General features: G+C 49.3%; 1 protein-coding gene across 2 annotated transcripts; it reads right to left on the bottom strand.

Annotated features, from left to right (window-relative positions):
- Nucleotides 1-2,886: 2,886 nt before the first annotated feature.
- aco2 (aconitase 2, mitochondrial) lies at nt 2,887-14,606 on the bottom strand. Of its 2 annotated transcripts, none has more exons than XM_041242189.1 (17): nt 14,556-14,606; nt 12,354-12,496; nt 10,913-11,171; nt 10,296-10,388; nt 9,854-10,012; nt 9,469-9,619; nt 9,045-9,149; nt 8,542-8,633; nt 7,898-8,003; nt 6,740-6,897; nt 6,166-6,239; nt 5,605-5,716; nt 4,979-5,257; nt 4,506-4,697; nt 3,893-4,025; nt 3,645-3,766; nt 2,887-3,243 (listed from the first exon to the last, which is right to left on the bottom strand). In XM_041242189.1, exons 1-17 carry the CDS (start codon nt 14,589-14,591, stop codon nt 3,112-3,114), a joined length of 2,346 nt encoding a protein of 781 aa, XP_041098123.1. In that variant the 5' UTR covers nt 14,592-14,606; the 3' UTR covers nt 2,887-3,111. The 2 variants fall into 2 exon arrangements, with proteins under 2 accessions (XP_041098123.1, XP_041098122.1); XM_041242188.1 differs by lacking the exon at nt 14,556-14,606 and adding an exon at nt 13,914-14,007.
- Between the last annotated feature and the right edge of the window lie 2,652 nt (nt 14,607-17,258).

The raw sequence follows: 17,258 nt of genomic DNA, 5'->3' as shown, positions 1-17,258 counted from the left end.
ATCCAGCCCTCTGAAATGTCTTTATAATATACAGCACTAGACCCTGATATTGATGAGATCCAGCCCTCTGAAATGTCTTTATAATATACAGCGCTAGACCCTGATATTGATGAGACACAGCCCTCTGAAATGTCTTTATAATATACAGCACTAGACCCTGATATTGATGAGACACAGCCCTCTGAAATGTCTTTATAATATACAGCACTAGACCCTGATATTGATGAGATCCAGCCCTCTGAAATGTCTTTATAATATACAGCGCTAGACCCTGGTGTTATGTTGTGTGATGTTGGATTTGAGTTGATTTCGCATCGTTTCTCTTGCAGGCTTCCATTATAGAGCCAGGTCTTGGTCTTCAGTCTTGGTGGACAAACCATTGAGAGGACAAGGACTCCAAACTGTGTGTGTCTGAGTGATAGTATGTGCGTGTGATAGTTTCTGAGTGATAGTGTGTATGTGTGTGTGTCTGCGTGTGATAATTTCTGAGTGTCTGTCTGTGTTTGTCAGTGTGATACTGTGTGTGTACACCAAAGACAAATGTACAATTTAAATGTATTTATAATTGCTGTATGTTGATTGAAAAGAAATAAAAAGTTTTTTTTTTTTTTTCAACTGTGTTTAAACTTCTTTGTTATTCTTTAGCTGAATAAATAAATCAGAATTATAGGAGGAACTGGGAGGGAAGCAGTGTGGCTCTAGCGGAGCTGAGGAGGGACTGGGAGGGAAGCAGCGTGGCTCTAGTGGAGCTGAGGAGGGACTGGGAGGGAAGCAGTGTGGCTCTAGCGGAGCTGAGGAGGGACTGGGAGGGAAGCAGTGTGGCTCTAGCGGAGCTGAGGAGGGACTGGGAGGGAAGCAGTGTGGCTCTAGCGGAGCTGAGGAGGGACTGGGAGGGAAGCAGTGTGGCTCTAGCGGAGCTGAGGAGGGACTGGGAGGGAAGCAGCGTGGCTCTAGCGGAGCTGAGGAGGGACTGGGAGGGAAGCAGCGTGGCTCTAGCGGAGCTGAGGAGGGACTGGGAGGGAAGCAGCGTGGCTCTAGCGGAGCTGAGGAGGGACTGGGAGGGAAGCAGTGTGGCTCTAGCGGAGCTGAGGAGGGACTGGGAGGGAAGCAGTGTGGCTCTAGCGGAGCAGAGGAGGGACTGGGAGGGAAGCAGCGTGGCTCTAGCGGAGCTGAGGAGGGGCTGGGAGGGAAGCAGCGTGGCTCTAGCCAGATTTATTTTTAAAAGAATCAAACAATTTATTTCACGACCAGGTATTTTATTTATTTTTTTACTTTGATAAAATATTTAATCAAGAACAACAGTATAACACCCAACAGTCAGTTAATGAAATATCAATTAGATTTTATGATTGTGCATTATTAATATTGTGATCCTTTGCAAAGGGAGAATTTCGCACTATTTCCCACAATGCATTGCGACAGGATTCACCTTTCAAAGACTTTTTTTTTTCCTTTCCTTATAAAAAGGATTCATTTAAACTCCACAGGGAGACACTTCCTGCAGATGCAGCGTTTCCTGTCGAGAATGGCTTTGGAGTGTTGTTACAAGCAGAGCTGTTTAAAAACACGCAAGAAACTCAAAATCAACAAACGTTTCCACTAGAAAATAAACCATTGAATTCACACTGAAGACACAGAGAGAGACTTCTAGTGGAAACGTTTGCCATTGAATTCACACTGAAGACACTGAGAGAGACTTCTAGTGGAAACATTGACCTTGTGAAGTTTACTGTCGCAGTTCTCAATGTAAAAGGACACAGTAAATTGGACAGTAGCTCATGAGATTTGCTCTCCCTACAAAAATCAACATGAAGAAGCTCCCCTCAAGAATCTAGCCAGCCAAACCATAATATACCGTGCGTGACCCTGTAACCGATAGCAACGGCAGTAGATAGACCTGCAGAATTCAACGTTGAGAGGCTGGATGGGAGAGGAGAGGCAGCATGAACCTCACTGACTCGAACATCAGTCCAGCCCAGCTGCTTTCAACACACACTTTCAGATCAGCACAGATGAGACTGATTTCCTCTATCCTTTCACAGTGGACTTCCACAGCAGCGTCTACAAGCTGATCCTGTACAGAATGAAGCTGCCAGACCCTCTACAGAACGAAGCTGGCTGATTCTCTACAGAACGAAGCTGGCTGATTCTCTACAGAACGAAGCTGGCTGTTCCTTTGCCAGTTCATAGATTCCCCCTCATTTCTGTCAATCAATCAAAGCAATTAGCAGCTACTGATCACTGGGGTTGGAACAGAGTGTAACAAGTGATTGATCAACACCACGCTCTATTGATAAGGCAGGAGTGATATTCATGCAGAAAAATAAAAACAAACCGATTATACACAGATATCGTTCGACACATTTGGAGTGGTTTTGTAACCGACAGAATAATTCAACTGTTTTTCATTGTAGTGTAAACAGGGCTGGGAATCAGACTCCTATTGCACAGCAGCGTGATCCAGTCCAGGTTTCACTGCTACCAGCTTGATCAGCCCCCAGTGTGTGGACCCCCCCAGTGTGTCTAGCTAACAAGCTCAGGTGCTACCAGCAGGACTGGATCAGCCCCCAGTAAAAGCAGGACTGGATCACACCGCTGTGCAGCGGGAGTCTGATTATTAAACTCCTAGTGAAAGCAGGACTGGATCACACTGCTGTGCAGCGGGAGTCTGATTATTAAACTCCTAGTGAAAGCAGGACTGGATCACACTGCTGTGCAGCGGGAGTCTGATTATTAAACTCCTAGTGAAAGCAGGACTGGATCACACCGCTGTCTCTGATTATTAAACTCCTAGTGAAAGCAGGACTGGATCACACTGCTGTGCAGCGGGAGTCTGATTATTAAACTCCTAGTGAAAGCAGGACTGGATCACACCGCTGTGCAGCGGGAGTCTGATTATTAAACTCCTAGTGAAAGCAGGACTGGATCACACCGCTGTGCAGCGGGAGTCTGATTCCCAGCCTTGCAATAAGACACTAAAATCAGTTGGAAATAGATAAATATACTTGCCTGCCAATATTGAAAAGGGTTAATAAACTCTGTTTAATATTAGCAGGCTGGATTAGGCTTCCTGGCCCCACCCCCTCCCAGGTCCAGCGCTCTTGACTGCTTCTACTGAAGCTCCTTCATCCTGTTGAGGGCGCTGCCCGCCTTGAACCACTCGATCTGAGTCTCGTTGAACGTGTGGTTGAGAGAGATGGTGTCCTGAGTGCCATCCCCGTGCTTGACGATGCCTTTGAGAGGCTAAGAGGAGGAAGGAAAAAAACGAGAGAAGGAGAGGGAGAGCAGCAGAGGGAGGAGCATAGAGAAAGAGATAGGGAGAGGAGCAGAGAAAAAAGAGAATAGGAGAGAGAAGGGCAGAGAGAGAGAGCGAGAAAGAGGAGACAGTCAGTAACTTTTCCCATCCTTAACCAGCCCAGCCAATTCAAACATCTGTCAAAGACAGAAACAGCCCCCCCCCCCCCCCCCCCCCCTAAAATATCCCTGGAGTCTGATCTCCAGAACCTGAGCTGAGTGACGCTCAGAGCGAGTTTCCCGGAGAAGCGCTTCAGCAGAGAGATGGAGGAATGCAAGCCCTGCGCCTGCACTGCCTCCCCTCCGTCAGCAGGGGGCGGCGATGCAGTTTCCCTGTGCCGGTTGCGTACCTTTCCTGGGAGGAACTCCTTCAGCCCGTGAATGGAGACCTTGTCGTCCGGTCGGATCTTGTCGTAATCGCTGGGGTCGGAAAACGTTAGAGGAAGCATGCCTTGCTTCTTCAGATTAGTCTCTGCAGAGGGAGAGAGAGAATTTTACACATTGCCTGCTGGACTCAGTTTAGTTTCAGTAACGCTGATGAAGGCACTAGAGCCCCAAACTAGAGCTGCTCTGCTGGGCTGGGTTCAGTTTCTCTCACCGTGGATCCTGGCGAAGCTCTTGGTCAGGATGACCCTCCCCCCCAGGTGTCGGGGCTCCAGGGCGGCGTGCTCTCGACTCGAACCCTCGCCGTAGTTCTCATCCCCGACCACCAGCCACTGCACACCTTGTTTCTGCAGAGAGAGAGGAGAGAGCAAGGGAAAGGAGAGCACAGGGTTCTTGAGTCACATACAGTAAGATTGATGAAGTGGCTGCAATGAGGTAAGGGCCCAGTGCTCCCAGTTTAACTGGGATACGTTTACATTACATCTGTACAGAACGGAGCACTGCGCCCGGGAACTGCACACACCCACCCACACACACTCTCACCTTGCAGTACCTCGCAGTCTCTCAACCCCCCCCCCTCTCTCTCACCTTGCAGTACCTCGCAGTGTCTCACCCTCACCCCCCCTCTCACCTTGTACCCCCTCACCCCCTCTCTCACCTTGTAGTACCTCGCAGTGTCTCACCCTCACCCCCCCTCTCTCACCTTGCCTCGCAGTGTCTCACCCTCACCCCCCCTCTCACCTTGTAGTACCTCGCAGTGTCTCACCCTCACCCCCCCTCTCACCTTGTAGTACCTCGCAGTGTCTCACCCTCACCCCCCCTCTCACCTTGTAGTACCTCGCGGTGTCCGGCACTCCGCTGTACTCTCCGGTCAGCTGGTTCTTCACCTGGTTCACTTTGTTGTTCTCAATGTTCACCGCTCCGATCAGCAGGTTGTTGGAGATGTTGTCCAGGTGTCCTCGGAACTTGAGCCAGGGTCCGGCCGCGGAGATGTGGTCGGTGGTGCACTTCCCCTTCACCTGCACAGGGGCGGCGCCAGAGAGTCAGTAGGCAAAACTATACTTCTGCACAGTTAAATCAAATCTTAAAAAGGCAACAGAACAGCTGTAAATATTTCACACGAGTCTCAATCCTAAATCTTTTGGCGACAATTTGCCCGCAGCTGTACATGTTGTACGGTAATAGAGGCCTGTATCGCTTGTGATACGAGACCCACAGCGTAAAGAACTACAGCTCCCAGCATGCCTCGCCACTGCCACAGGTACAGATGCATGCTGGGAGCCGTAGTCCGTTCGCTCACCTTAATGAGAACCTGCAAGTCCTCCAGCTCCTCCCCACTCCAGCGGTCGAAGGGCTCGAGGAGCTGCAGCCGCTGGCTCTGGGGGCTCACGGCGACTGGCTGGGAGCCCCCCTTGGCCGGGGGGTGCTGGTAGGTGTCCTGGCCGGGGTCGAAGTCCCGGGACGGCAGCTCATCTCCGCTGGGTGGCTGCAGCTTGAACTTCTCTCCGCTCGGAGCGGTCAGGAAGTCAGTCTCCGGATCAAAATCCAACCGGCCCGCGATCGCCATGGCGGTGACGATCTGAGAGAGAGGAGGAAGAGAATAGAGGAGAGACAAGGGGAAGAGGAAAGGGAGGAAGAGAGAAGAGGGAACAGAAGGAATGGAGGGGGAGAGAGAACAGAGGATGGAAGAGAGAGGTTTAGAAATAGTAAAAATAAATAACTCAATGAAAATCAAAACCAGCAGCACCAGCCACAACCTTTCACCAAACTCTTGGCCATTACAATATAGAACTACAGCTCCCAGCATGCCTCTGCAGCAATGGTGAGGCATGCTGGGAGCTGTAGTTCTTTACGCTGTGGGTCTCGTATAGCAGACCTCCGTTACTAGCTCCAGCGCCCAGCCCCAGGGCGCCCCCCCTCCCTCACCTCGGGGGAGGTGACGAAGGCGTGGGTGGCGGGGTTGGCGTCGTTCCTCCCCGTGAAGTTTCGGTTGTAAGACGTGACGATCGTGTTCTTCTCTCCCTTCTTGACGTCTCGTCTGAGGGGAAAAAAAAATTAATAAAAAAAACCACACAATTAAAACGGGCGATCAGTTTTACTGTCACTGCATCAGTCGAATGCACAATACAATCAATCTACAGGGCTGGGAATCAGACTCCCATTGCAGAGCAGTGTGATCCAGTCCAGGTTTCATATCTTAGACTTTGGTTGTAGCTGATTTTATAGTGGAGAGAGCTGCAGTATATTGGTGGTAGCAGTGGGATATTTAGACAGAGGGATCAGGGCTGGGAATCAGACTCCTATTGCACAGCAGTGTGATCCAGTCCAGGTTTCACTGCTACCAGCTTGATCAGCCCCCAGTGTGTCTAGCTAACAAGCTCAGGTGTGTCTTATTATTAAACTCCTAGTGAAAGCAGGACTGGATTCCCAGCCCTGTGATGGGATTGCAGTGTTATTTTTGTTTTTCTGGGTTAATCTCACCCCTACCTGTCCCACTGTCCAATGCAGGGTCCGCAGGCATTCGCCAGAACCAGCCCGCCAACATCGGTCAGGATCTTCGTCTGTTGGCACGAAAAAGATAACAGAAAATAAAAGTTTTGCTGGCTCGGACTATGGCTCCCTGCACCCGCAGCCATAGCAAAGCATGCTGGGAGCTGTAGTTCTTTACGCTGTGGTCTTGTGCTCCAATACAAACCTCTATTACAATACAGAACTACGGCTCCCAGCATGCCTCTGCACCTGCGGCAATGGCGAGGGATGCTGGGAGCTGTAGTTCTTTATGCTGTGGGTCTCGTATCACAAGCAATACATGACTACAGCTCCCAGCATGCCTCTGCACCTGTAGCCATAGTGAAGCATGCTGGGAGCTGTAGTTCTTGATGCTGTGGTCTTGTGCTCCAATACAAGCCTCTTAATACAGAACTACAGCTCCCAGCATGCCTCTGCACCCGTGGCAATGGTGAGGCATGCTGGGAGCTGTAGTTCTTGACTGCGAGTCTCGTATCGAGACTACAGCTCGCAGCATGCCTCTGCCGAGGAGGAACGGCGGACCGTCACTCACGTAGCCGTCTCTCTCGATGGTGGCTCGGATCTGCTCCGATCCGGGAGTCACAGTGAACTGGGACTTGCATTTCATCCCCTTGTCCAGGGCCTGTTTCGCCAGGGAAGCCGCGCGGCCCATGTCCTCGTAACTGGAGTTGGTGCAGCTGCCAATCAACCCTGTGGAAGCAGCAGAGACTCGAACTCAAAACCTTTAAAACAACAACAACAGAAAAAACGATCGAGCGCGAACAGCCAATCCTCTTCCAGATCTAGCAGGGTTCCGGAACGCTGAACTGTGAATTTCAACTTCAAATCAAACCGCCCATAAATCATTCTAACCTACAGATAACACTCAAAACTGCTCGAAACGCACTTTCTAGCGCCGGTCTGGAGACGAGGGCACTCTGACAGGAGGTCGCCGTGGCGAAGGCTCAGCAGGGCAGAGACGACCGGTCTGCGACTCTGTCATCAGCAGGATCCAAACCACACCCTCAAAACCGGCCAATCAAACTCCTAACCCCTCTTCAGCGGGAGCCAATCCAGTCCCTGGCCAGCTTGAATGATGCCCCGCCTCCAACAGCAAGTTTCGAGTCAGTCTTGAGACCACGAGGTCTATTCAACAATTATACAGAAAAATCATAACAAGAGCCCCAATATATATATATATATAAACATGTGTTAGCAATAATAATACTAATAAAACGTTCCCTAAGTGGCGTTTTTTTCTATTCTAATTATGTGAGGGACTATTTTTCCTCGGCGGAAGGTTACCTGGAGACACATCACCAGTTCCAGGTATATGTAGGTTTTCAGTATTGTGTATTAAGTTTATTTTAACGAGAGAATAAAGAAATCAGTTGTTTTGTAACAGTGACAGAGCCCTCTCGATGCGGCTCTGTCTGCTGGATGACTTTCGCTGTTGACTCGCTGCCTCCTGGATTCCTCTTGTATTCTAGCAGTGTTGTGATTTCCACATTGTCACTGGGGCAAGAGCTTCAGAGAGATGCATTCATGTGACACGCAGACAGACACGCCCCCCTGTACCCCGGGAATCTGATCTTCAAGAACCGGAGCTGAATGATGTTCAGAGCGAGTTTTCCTGACAAGGGGAGAAGCGCTTCAGCAGAGAGACGGAGGAATGCATGCCCTGCCGCCAGCAGGGGGCGGTGTCACTCACCCACTTTGACTTCCAGAGGCCAGCCTGACTCCTTCGCCACTCTCCCGATCTCGGAGACAGGGTGAGCGAGGTCCGGGGTGAAGGGGCCATTAATGTGAGGTTTCAGCTGAGAGAGAGAAACGAAGGAGAGAGGGGGGAAAGGCAGAGAGGAGAAGGGGCATAGATAAAGGAGAGGGGTAGAGAGAAGGGCACAGAGACAGAGGGAGATAGGAGGGGGAAGGAGGAGAGAGATTATAAAACAAACAGGCAGAGGGAGAGGAGGGATAGAGGGAGAAGGAGCAGAGAGAAGAGAGGCAGAGAGGAGGTGAGGTAGAGGGGAGAAGGGCACAGAGAGAGAGATTATAAAACAGATCAGGATTAAATGAATTCCTCAAGCCAGGACTTGGGGTCGTTAGCTAAAGATGTCTTTTTTTTTTTAACACAGGACGTTAGGGTTATATTGTGTGTGCGTCTCTAATCGTCTCATTCTCTTGCACTGTTTGTCTGACAGACACTCCCTCTCCCCTCATTAGTTTCTTAGACTCCCTTATCCAGGGAGACTCACAACTGTTACAAAATATCACAGTACAGAAAATCAAAATACAGAGCAGCGCGGCCAGGAACAGAGAAACAACACCCCCATTAAAGAAAGGACTGGTCCTTACCGTGTCCAGATTGATCTCGATGACCTGGTCGTATTCACAGCCCTGATCGGGGACCAGAAGATCTTTGAAATCATCAGCCAGCGCAGCGATCTCTGAAAACCACAGGGAAGAGACCAAGAATGAGACACGCAGACACACAGTTTGATGCTGCAGTGTAATATAAAATCCCTTCTTGGTGTCTGTGTTAGTTTACTGCATTCTGAACAGAGTTTAGTGTCATTGAAGCTGCAGACAGACACCCCCAGATTCTGATCCTCTCAATAGCTTGTGAGCTGAAGGTGGTCCTGAGTGAGATTCATCACAATCCCTGAGCTCCCCTGACTCTGCGACTCCCCCCCTGCGGCTGTGCCTTTACCAGGGGAGACACTCAGGGGACCCCAGCACTCCCCTGGCTGTGTCACTCCCCCACGGGGCCGTGCCTTTACCAGGCGAGACCCTCGGGGGTCCCCTGAGCTCCCCTGCCTGTGGGGCTGCTGGTGGGTTTGATCCCGGGTCCCACTCACCTCCTCTCCCAGTCTTTTCCAGGTAGGTTTTCATGCGGTGATTATATGGGAAGAGAGAGGTCGTGGCTCCGATCTCAGCTCCCATGTTACAGATTGTAGCCATCCCTAGACAGAGAGGAATAATAATAATAAAAGCAGCATTGAACTTTCCACACACAAGTAATCCAGGGCTGGGAATCAGACTCCTATTGCACAGCAGTGTGATCCAGTCCAGGTTTCACTGCTACCAGCTTGATCAGCCCCCAGCGTGTCCAGCTAACAAGCTCAGGTGTGTCTGATTATTAAACTCCTAGTGAAGGCAGGACTGGATCACACTGCTGTGCAGTGGGAGACTTTACCAGACCTCTGTGCTTCACAATGCTTCCCCGTGCTTTACCAGCCCTCTCTGCGCTTCACAATGCTTCCTGCAGACAGGCTGGCTCACCTGTGCAGGAGATGGAGTCAACGCCCGGTCCGTGGTACTCCACGATGGCGCCGGTTCCCCCTTTCACAGTCAGGATTCCGGCCACCTTGAGGATCACATCCTTGGGGGAGGTCCAGCCAGAGAGGGAGCCAGTGAGCTTCACCCCAATCACCTGGAGAGAGAGAGAGAGACACACAGAGAGATCACACTGCTGATCAACCGGAGTTCCCATCCCTGTAGAGAGACTTTGGTTGAAGGAGGTTTGCAGCTGGTTTTATAGTGGAGAGAGCTGCAGTACATTGGTGGTAGTAGTGGGATATTTAGACAGACAGATCAGGGCTGGGAATCAGACTCCTATAGACAGAGAGAGACAGACAAGTTGACTTGTGGGGACAGCAAGACTCACGTTGGGACACTTGAGCTCCCAGGGGATGCCAGCCATCACGTCGACTGCGTCCGCGCCCCCCACCCCAATACACACCCCCCCCAGGCCCCCCCCGTTGGGGGTGTGCGAGTCTGTGCCAATCAGCAGCACACCAGGGTAGGCGTAATTCTCCAGGATGATCTGTAGGGGGGAGACGGAGAGAGAGACGCTCAGTTCAGTAAATTCAATGGCAAACGTTTCCATTAGAAGTCTCTCAGTGTCTTCAGTGCGACTTCAATGTATATAAACTGTAGCTACTGAATTTCTCTCTCTCAATGTTAACATGAATATAGTTCTCCCAGCACATCCCTGGGGCTGCGGGTTCGAGGGCACAGCCCTGGGACTGCCGGCTCCTGTGTTTTCACAGGCATGTGAAGTGCTCTCACACACCCCTCTATAGAAACACACAACACTGAAACCTCACCTGGTGAATGATTCCTGATCCCGGCTTCCAGAATCCCACTCCGTACTTTGCAGCAGCCGTGGACAGGAAGTTGTACACTTCTTGGTTCACGTCCTACAGAGAATTTAAATCAAAAAATAAAATTTGATGACAAAAACCAAAAACTAGCAGCACCAGCCACAATCTTTCACCAGACTTTGCCATTACAATATAGAACTACAGCTCCCAGCATGCCTCTGCACCCACGGCAATGCTGAGGGATGCTGGGAGCTGTAGTTCTTTATGCTGTAGTCTTGTGCTCCAGTACAAACCTGGACTACAATACAGAACTACAGCTCCCAGCATGCCACTGCAACCTCAGCAGTGGCGAGGGATGAAACGAGTGATCAGGAGAGGATTGATCGGTATCCACGGCCAGGAGGAGAGATGCGATAAATACAGCGAACAAGGGGCGGGGCTTGGCTGGAGATGCTGTTGATACGATATACCTGTTTTACTGGTAAAATAAAACAGACTTAAAAAAGCGCGTGTGAAAATGAACCGAACAGGACCGCTCAGGGCTGGAGAGGAGAACCCCCCCGGAGCAGCGAAGCCGCTGGGAGTCTGGAGCCCTGCTCCCGGGTCGGCCCGGGTCTCACCTTGGCCCGCTCCAGGTCCTGGGTTCCGCCGGACAGCGCCTCGATCAGGTGGTCGCAGTGGATGGTGGAGGGCACGGCCACGCGCGCCAGGCCGCTGCTGATGAACTGCAGCATGGCCATCTGGGCCGTGGCATCCTGCATGGCCACGCGGTCCGGGTGCAGGCGCAGGTAGGAGCGTCCGCGGGAGATATCCTGAGACTCGGGCTCTGCCAGGTGAGAGTACACAATCTTCTCAGAGAGGGTGAGGGGGCGGGCCAGCCTGGGGGGGTGGGGGAGAGAGAGAGAGAGAGAGAGAGAGAGAGAGCAGGAGAGAAGGATAGGGAGAGAGGGAGAGGAGAGCAAAGAGAGGAGACCAAAGAGTAGAGAGGCAGATAGGAAAGTGAGGGGAGAGAGGAGAGACAGGAAAGGGAGGGGACGAGGAAGAGGGCAGGAGAGGAGAAGGAGAGAGGGGACAGAGGAGAGCAAAGAGAGGAGACCAAAGAGTAGAGAGGCAGATAGGAAAGTGAGGGGAGGAGAGAGAGATGAAAGGGAGGGGACGAGGAAGAGGGCAGGAGAGGAGAAGTAGAGAGGGGACAGAGGAGAGCGAAGAGGAGTGAAGCAGATAGGAACAGGAGGGGAGAGCGAAGAGAGGGAGAGGGGAAAGGGAGGGGAGGAGAGGAAAGAGGGGAGAGAGGGAAGGAGAAGAGGCAGGAAGGAGAGAGATCAGTATGTTCAGTGCAACTTCTCATCACCTTTTAATTCAAGTTTTTAACCAACAAAATAATACCTTGAAGTTACAGGAACAAAAAACCCAAAATGTAGCTATTCCCCGTTTTCCTGGATTTTGTTCTGGTTTTGTAGAAAATTAACCATTTTCCACTCCAACTGGACAGAAATCAATCCTCATATAGATCAGGGGCTGGGAATCAGACTCCTGCTGCACAGCGGTGTGATCCAGTCCTGCTTTCACTAGGAGTTTAATAATCAGACTCCCGCTGCACAGCAGTGTGATCCAGTCCTGCTTTCACTAGGAGTTTAATAATAATCAGACTCCCTGCTGTGATCACAGCAGTGTGATGCAGTCCTGCTTTCACTAGGAGTTTAATAATCAGACTCCCGCTGCACAGCGGTGTGATCCAGTCCTGCTTTCACTAGGAGTTTAATAATCAGACTCCCGCTGCACAGCAGTGTGATCCAGTCCTGCTTTCACTAGGAGTTTAATAATCAGACTCCCGCTGCACAGCAGTGTGATCCAGTCCTGCTTTCACTAGGAGTTTAATAATCAGACTTGCACAGCGTTGTGATCCAGTCACCAGTCCTGCTTTCACTAGGAGTTTAATAATAAGACACACCTGAGCTTGTTAGCTAGACACACTGGGGGCTGATCAAGCTGGTAGCAGTGAAACCTGGACTGGATCACACTGCTGTGCAACAGGAGTCCGATTCCCGCTCTCTCACTCACCTCCTACGGACGATATCGATGTTCTTCTGCATGCTCTCGTAGTTGACGAAGTGGTTCGCCTCGAAACGACTCACCGCCACCTTCGCCCGAGCGCCGCACGCCGCGGTGAGGTGCAGACGCCGCGCCCCGCGCCCCAGGGCATGCTGGGAAAGGAGAGACAGTGAGAGCATGATCAGCAGAGAGTGGTGCTCGCCTCTTCACCGGGGCAGAGACGGACATAAAAAGAAAAAAAAAAAACATGATTTCTGTAAAAAATAAATCCTGTTAAATCTTGCTTCTCACAAAGAGAATTGAAATCTTATTTCAGTCAGTTATTGAGTCGTTCAGCGGAGAGGCTTCCAGAGACTAGGGGGGTGAACTCTGCATCACCAACAACTGCTGCTGCTGCAGAGTCTCTTCCAATAGGACCTCGTTTGTTTGACGTCTCGTCCAAAGGACGGGGCACAAGGAGGTGAAGCGACTCGCTCAGGGACACACACGCGAGTCGGAGGCTCAGCCGGGATTTGAACCCTCCTGGTATCGAGACCCCCCCCTCCTTCTCCTTCTCTAACCCGCTGGGACCAGCCAGCCTCCTAATTAAAAATAAAATCAGCTTCTAATGAAAGTAGATTTTTTAGATAGATATCTATATAGATAGGGATATACTGTGGATAGATAGATAGTGCATGTATATATAGATAAATAGTGTAGATAAATAGAGTGTGTATACAGATAAATAGAGAGTGTGTATACAGATAGATAGATAGAGTGTATAGATCGATAGTGTCTGTATAGATAGATAGTGTGTAGATAGATAAATCACAGTAAATCAGTCCTCAATGTGAAAACATTTATAATGAAATACAAAAAGGAAAAAGACATTTAAAAAATGTTTAATAACATAAAACCATATTTAAAAAAAAAAAAATCCAAAATAAAAGATCACGGTAAATAGATTTTTAAATACAAATCAGGACCTCAAAATGTAGAAACGCAGCTCGCCCCCCTTTCAAAACTGTAGAAGATAAAAGCAGAGCAACGCGCAGCCCGACTTGCACGCAACGCAATTCAAAAATAACACACTTTCAATCCCAAAACTGCGCGCTTTCTTCACAAGGAAAAACATTATAAACCATTTAAAAATAAATGAACAAACCGAGTCTCGCCTGCGGAACAACGAAGCGGCTCCGCGATCTGGTGCAATAATGTCGGGTTAACCTTGCCGTCACCTTGCCCCGGGAAACAAGCCCTTACACCCGCTGAACAACCGCAACCGACACCGGGGCCCGCCGCCGTCTTCAACCCGCAAAACGACGCGTTAAAAACACTTTGCATGCATAAAAAAAACTTGCAAACGCGCTCCCGGTATCTGCAAAAGAGAGCAACCTAGCAACCGGCTGCATTGCAGAGAGGAGCGGAGGGGAGGGGGGGGGCGAGGTTTAGACCGTTTAAACCCCCCTAAAAATGCGCTAACAACCCCGCAGACCGAGCTGCTTCAGCGCAGAATCGTTTGAAGAAGGTAAACCGGGCGTTTCGGAGCCGCTGCGTCCGTTATTTCGTTTGCTTCGGGTCGTTTCTTACCTGAAGCCGGCTGACGGTCAGGCAGTAAGACGCCATTTTACTCACTGGCAAAGATGAGTCGCTTTGATTGACGTGAGGAGACGCGCGGCGTATTTATCAGATCCCGCCCGAGGTCCTGTCAGGGAACATCGCCTTTTTATTATTTTTGTTGTTTTAATTCATTTGTTCGTTTTTAATTAAAAAAATAAAAATCACCAAGTAATTCTATATGTATGACCAGACACGTTCCGGCCGAAATAAATTAAAAATATATATATTAAACTATTATTTTTTTTTTGTATTTTGTACATCTGCCCCGGGAAACAAGCCCTTACACCCGCTGAACAACCGCAACCGACACCGGGGCCCGCCGCCGTCTTCAACCCGCAAAACGACGCGTTAAAAACACTTTGCATGCATAAAAAAAACTTGCAAACGCGCTCCCGGTATCTGCAAAAGAGAGCAACCTAGCAACCGGCTGCATTGCAGAGAGGAGCGGAGGGGAGGGGGGGGGGCGAGGTTTAGACCGTTTAAACCCCCCTAAAAATGCGCTAACAACCCCGCAGACCGAGCTGCTTCAGCGCAGAATCGTTTGAAGAAGGTAAACCGGGCGTTTCGGAGCCGCTGCGTCCGTTATTTCGTTTGCTTCGGGTCGTTTCTTACCTGAAGCCGGCTGACGGTCAGGCAGTAAGACGCCATTTTACTCACTGGCAAAGATGAGTCGCTTTGATTGACGTGAGGAGACGCGCGGCGTATTTATCAGATCCCGCCCGAGGTCCTGTCAGGGAACATCGCCTTTTTATTATTTTTGTTGTTTTAATTCATTTGTTCGTTTTTAATTAAAAAAATAAAAATCACCAAGTAATTCTATATGTATGACCAGACACGTTCCGGCCGAAATAAATTAAAAATATATATATTAAACTATTATTTTTTTTTTGTATTTTGTACATCTGCCATGACCGTGACCTTATCTTTTGTCCGCCTGTAAATCAAATTTGTTTTTATTTTTATTTTAATTATTATTATTATTATTATTATTATTATTATTATTTTGTATTTTTACAATCCCCAAAACGAACCCAGAGGAATAAACAAACAAAAAATAAAACGGCATTTTTCAATTAAAAATAAATCCGTACCGGTTTCTATAGAAACACAAATAAATAAATAAATAAACAAACAAACAAAATCAAATAACTCAACGCAAAATGAAAACAGGTTGTTGACAAAAAAAAAAAAAAAAAAAAGGTATCAATATAAAAAGCAGGCTTTTAAGTGATAATAAGCGGCGGTTTCAGTTTGCATGTAAGCGGCGGGTTGAGAGGTCGCCGCTGCAGACATGGCGAAGCATCACCCGGACCTGATCTTCTGCAGAAAGCAAGCGGGCGTGGGTGAGGAGGCCGAGCCGACAAACTGCTCTTATTAATGTTTTATAAACCAAAGTCTTTAGAAAAAAAAAAAAAAAAGCGGAGTCTTTAGGAGTGAGTCCCGCGTTCAGCTAGTAAACGTGTTTCTCGGCTCCGGTTTCGAGTGTGATGAAACGCATCCATCACAGAGAGCTTTCTCTATATATAAATACATAGAAATATATCTATCTATATACATCTATATCTCTATATATCTATATATATATTCATATGTTGTTTTGAGAAATTGATTAATACATCGTCACTGTGTGTGTGTGTGTGTGTAAGTGTAGAATAAATAATTAATTACTCCCGAGTTAATCACATGTTGTTTTGAGTGTTGTGTACATCGTCACTGTGTGTGTGTGTGTGTGTGTATAGTATATAATATATAGACTATAAAACCAATTTTTTTAAGTCACTTTTTTATTTTATTAACAGCAAAGTGATCCAGTCCTGCTTTCACTAGGAGTTTAATAATTCCCGCTGCACAGCAGTGTGATAGGAGTTTAATAATCAGACTCCCGCTGCACAGCGGTGTGATCCAGTCCTGCTTTCACTAGGAGTTTAATAATCAGACTCCCGCTGCACAGCAGTGTGATCCAGTCCTGCTTTCACTAGGAGTTTAATAATCAGACTCCCGCTGCACAGCGGTGTGATCCAGTCCTGCTTTCACTAGGAGTTTAATAATCAGACTCCCGCTGCACAGCAGTGTGATCCAGTCCTGCTTTCACTAGGAGTTTAATAATCAGACTCCCGCTGCACAGCAGTGTGATCCAGTCCTGCTTTCACTAGGAGTTTAATAATCAGACTCCCGCTGCACAGCAGTGTGATCCAGTCCTGCTTTCACTAGGAGTTTAATAATCAGACTCCCGCTGCACAGCAGTGTGAGTTTTTCACTATAATAATCAGACTCCCGCTGCACAGCAGTGTGATCCAGTCCTGCTTTCACTAGGAGTTTAATAATAAGACACACCTGAGCTTGTTCCCTAGACACACTGGGGGCTGATCAAGCTGGTAGCAGTGAAACCTGGACTGGATCACACTGCTGTGTCTGATTCCCAGGCCCGTGCTTGCTGATGCGTGGCGTCTAATCTGTTGTGTTTCTTCTTCTCTTGCAGCTATTGGAAGACTCTGTGAAAAATGTAAGTACCGAATCTGGAGAGATCCCAGTACAGTGTGCAGTAGAGCTGCTGTGTGTTTACAGGGGAGAGCGATTCATAACGCCTGACTGCCTGGTAGAGAGAATCAGACCTCAGAGAATCACACTACAACACATCACGCTGCAGAGAATCACACCGCAACACACCACGCTGCAGAGAATCACACCGCAACACACCACGCTGCAGAGAATCACACCGCAACACACCGCGCTGCAGAGAATCACACCGCAACACACCACGCTGCAGAGAATCACACCGCAACACACCACGCTGCAGAGAATCACACCGCAACACACCACGCTGCAGAGAATCACACCGCAACACACCACGCTGCAGAGAATCACACCGCAACACACCACGCTGCAGAGAATCACACCGCAACACACCACGCTGCAGAGAATCACACCGCAACACACCACGCTGCAGAGAATCACACCGCAACACACCACGCTGCAGAGAATCACACCGCAACACACCACGCTGCAGAGAATCACACCGCAACACACCACGCTGCAGAGAATCACACCGCAACACACCACGCTGCAGAGAATCACACCGCAACACACCACGCTGCAGAGAATCACACCGCAACACACCACGCTGCAGAGAATCACACCGCAACACACCACGCTGCAGAGAATCACACCGCAACACACCACGCTGCAGAGAATCACACCGCAACACACCACGCTGCAGAGAATCACACCGCAACACACCACGCTGCAGAGAATCACACCGCAACACACCACGCTGCAGAGAATCACACCGCAACACACCACGCTGCAGAGAATCAC

Source organism: Polyodon spathula, unplaced genomic scaffold, assembly GCF_017654505.1.
Source record: "Polyodon spathula isolate WHYD16114869_AA unplaced genomic scaffold, ASM1765450v1 scaffolds_1196, whole genome shotgun sequence".
Taxonomy (NCBI): Eukaryota; Metazoa; Chordata; class Actinopteri; order Acipenseriformes; family Polyodontidae; genus Polyodon; species Polyodon spathula.
This window is presented reverse-complemented; position numbering and strand designations above follow the sequence as displayed.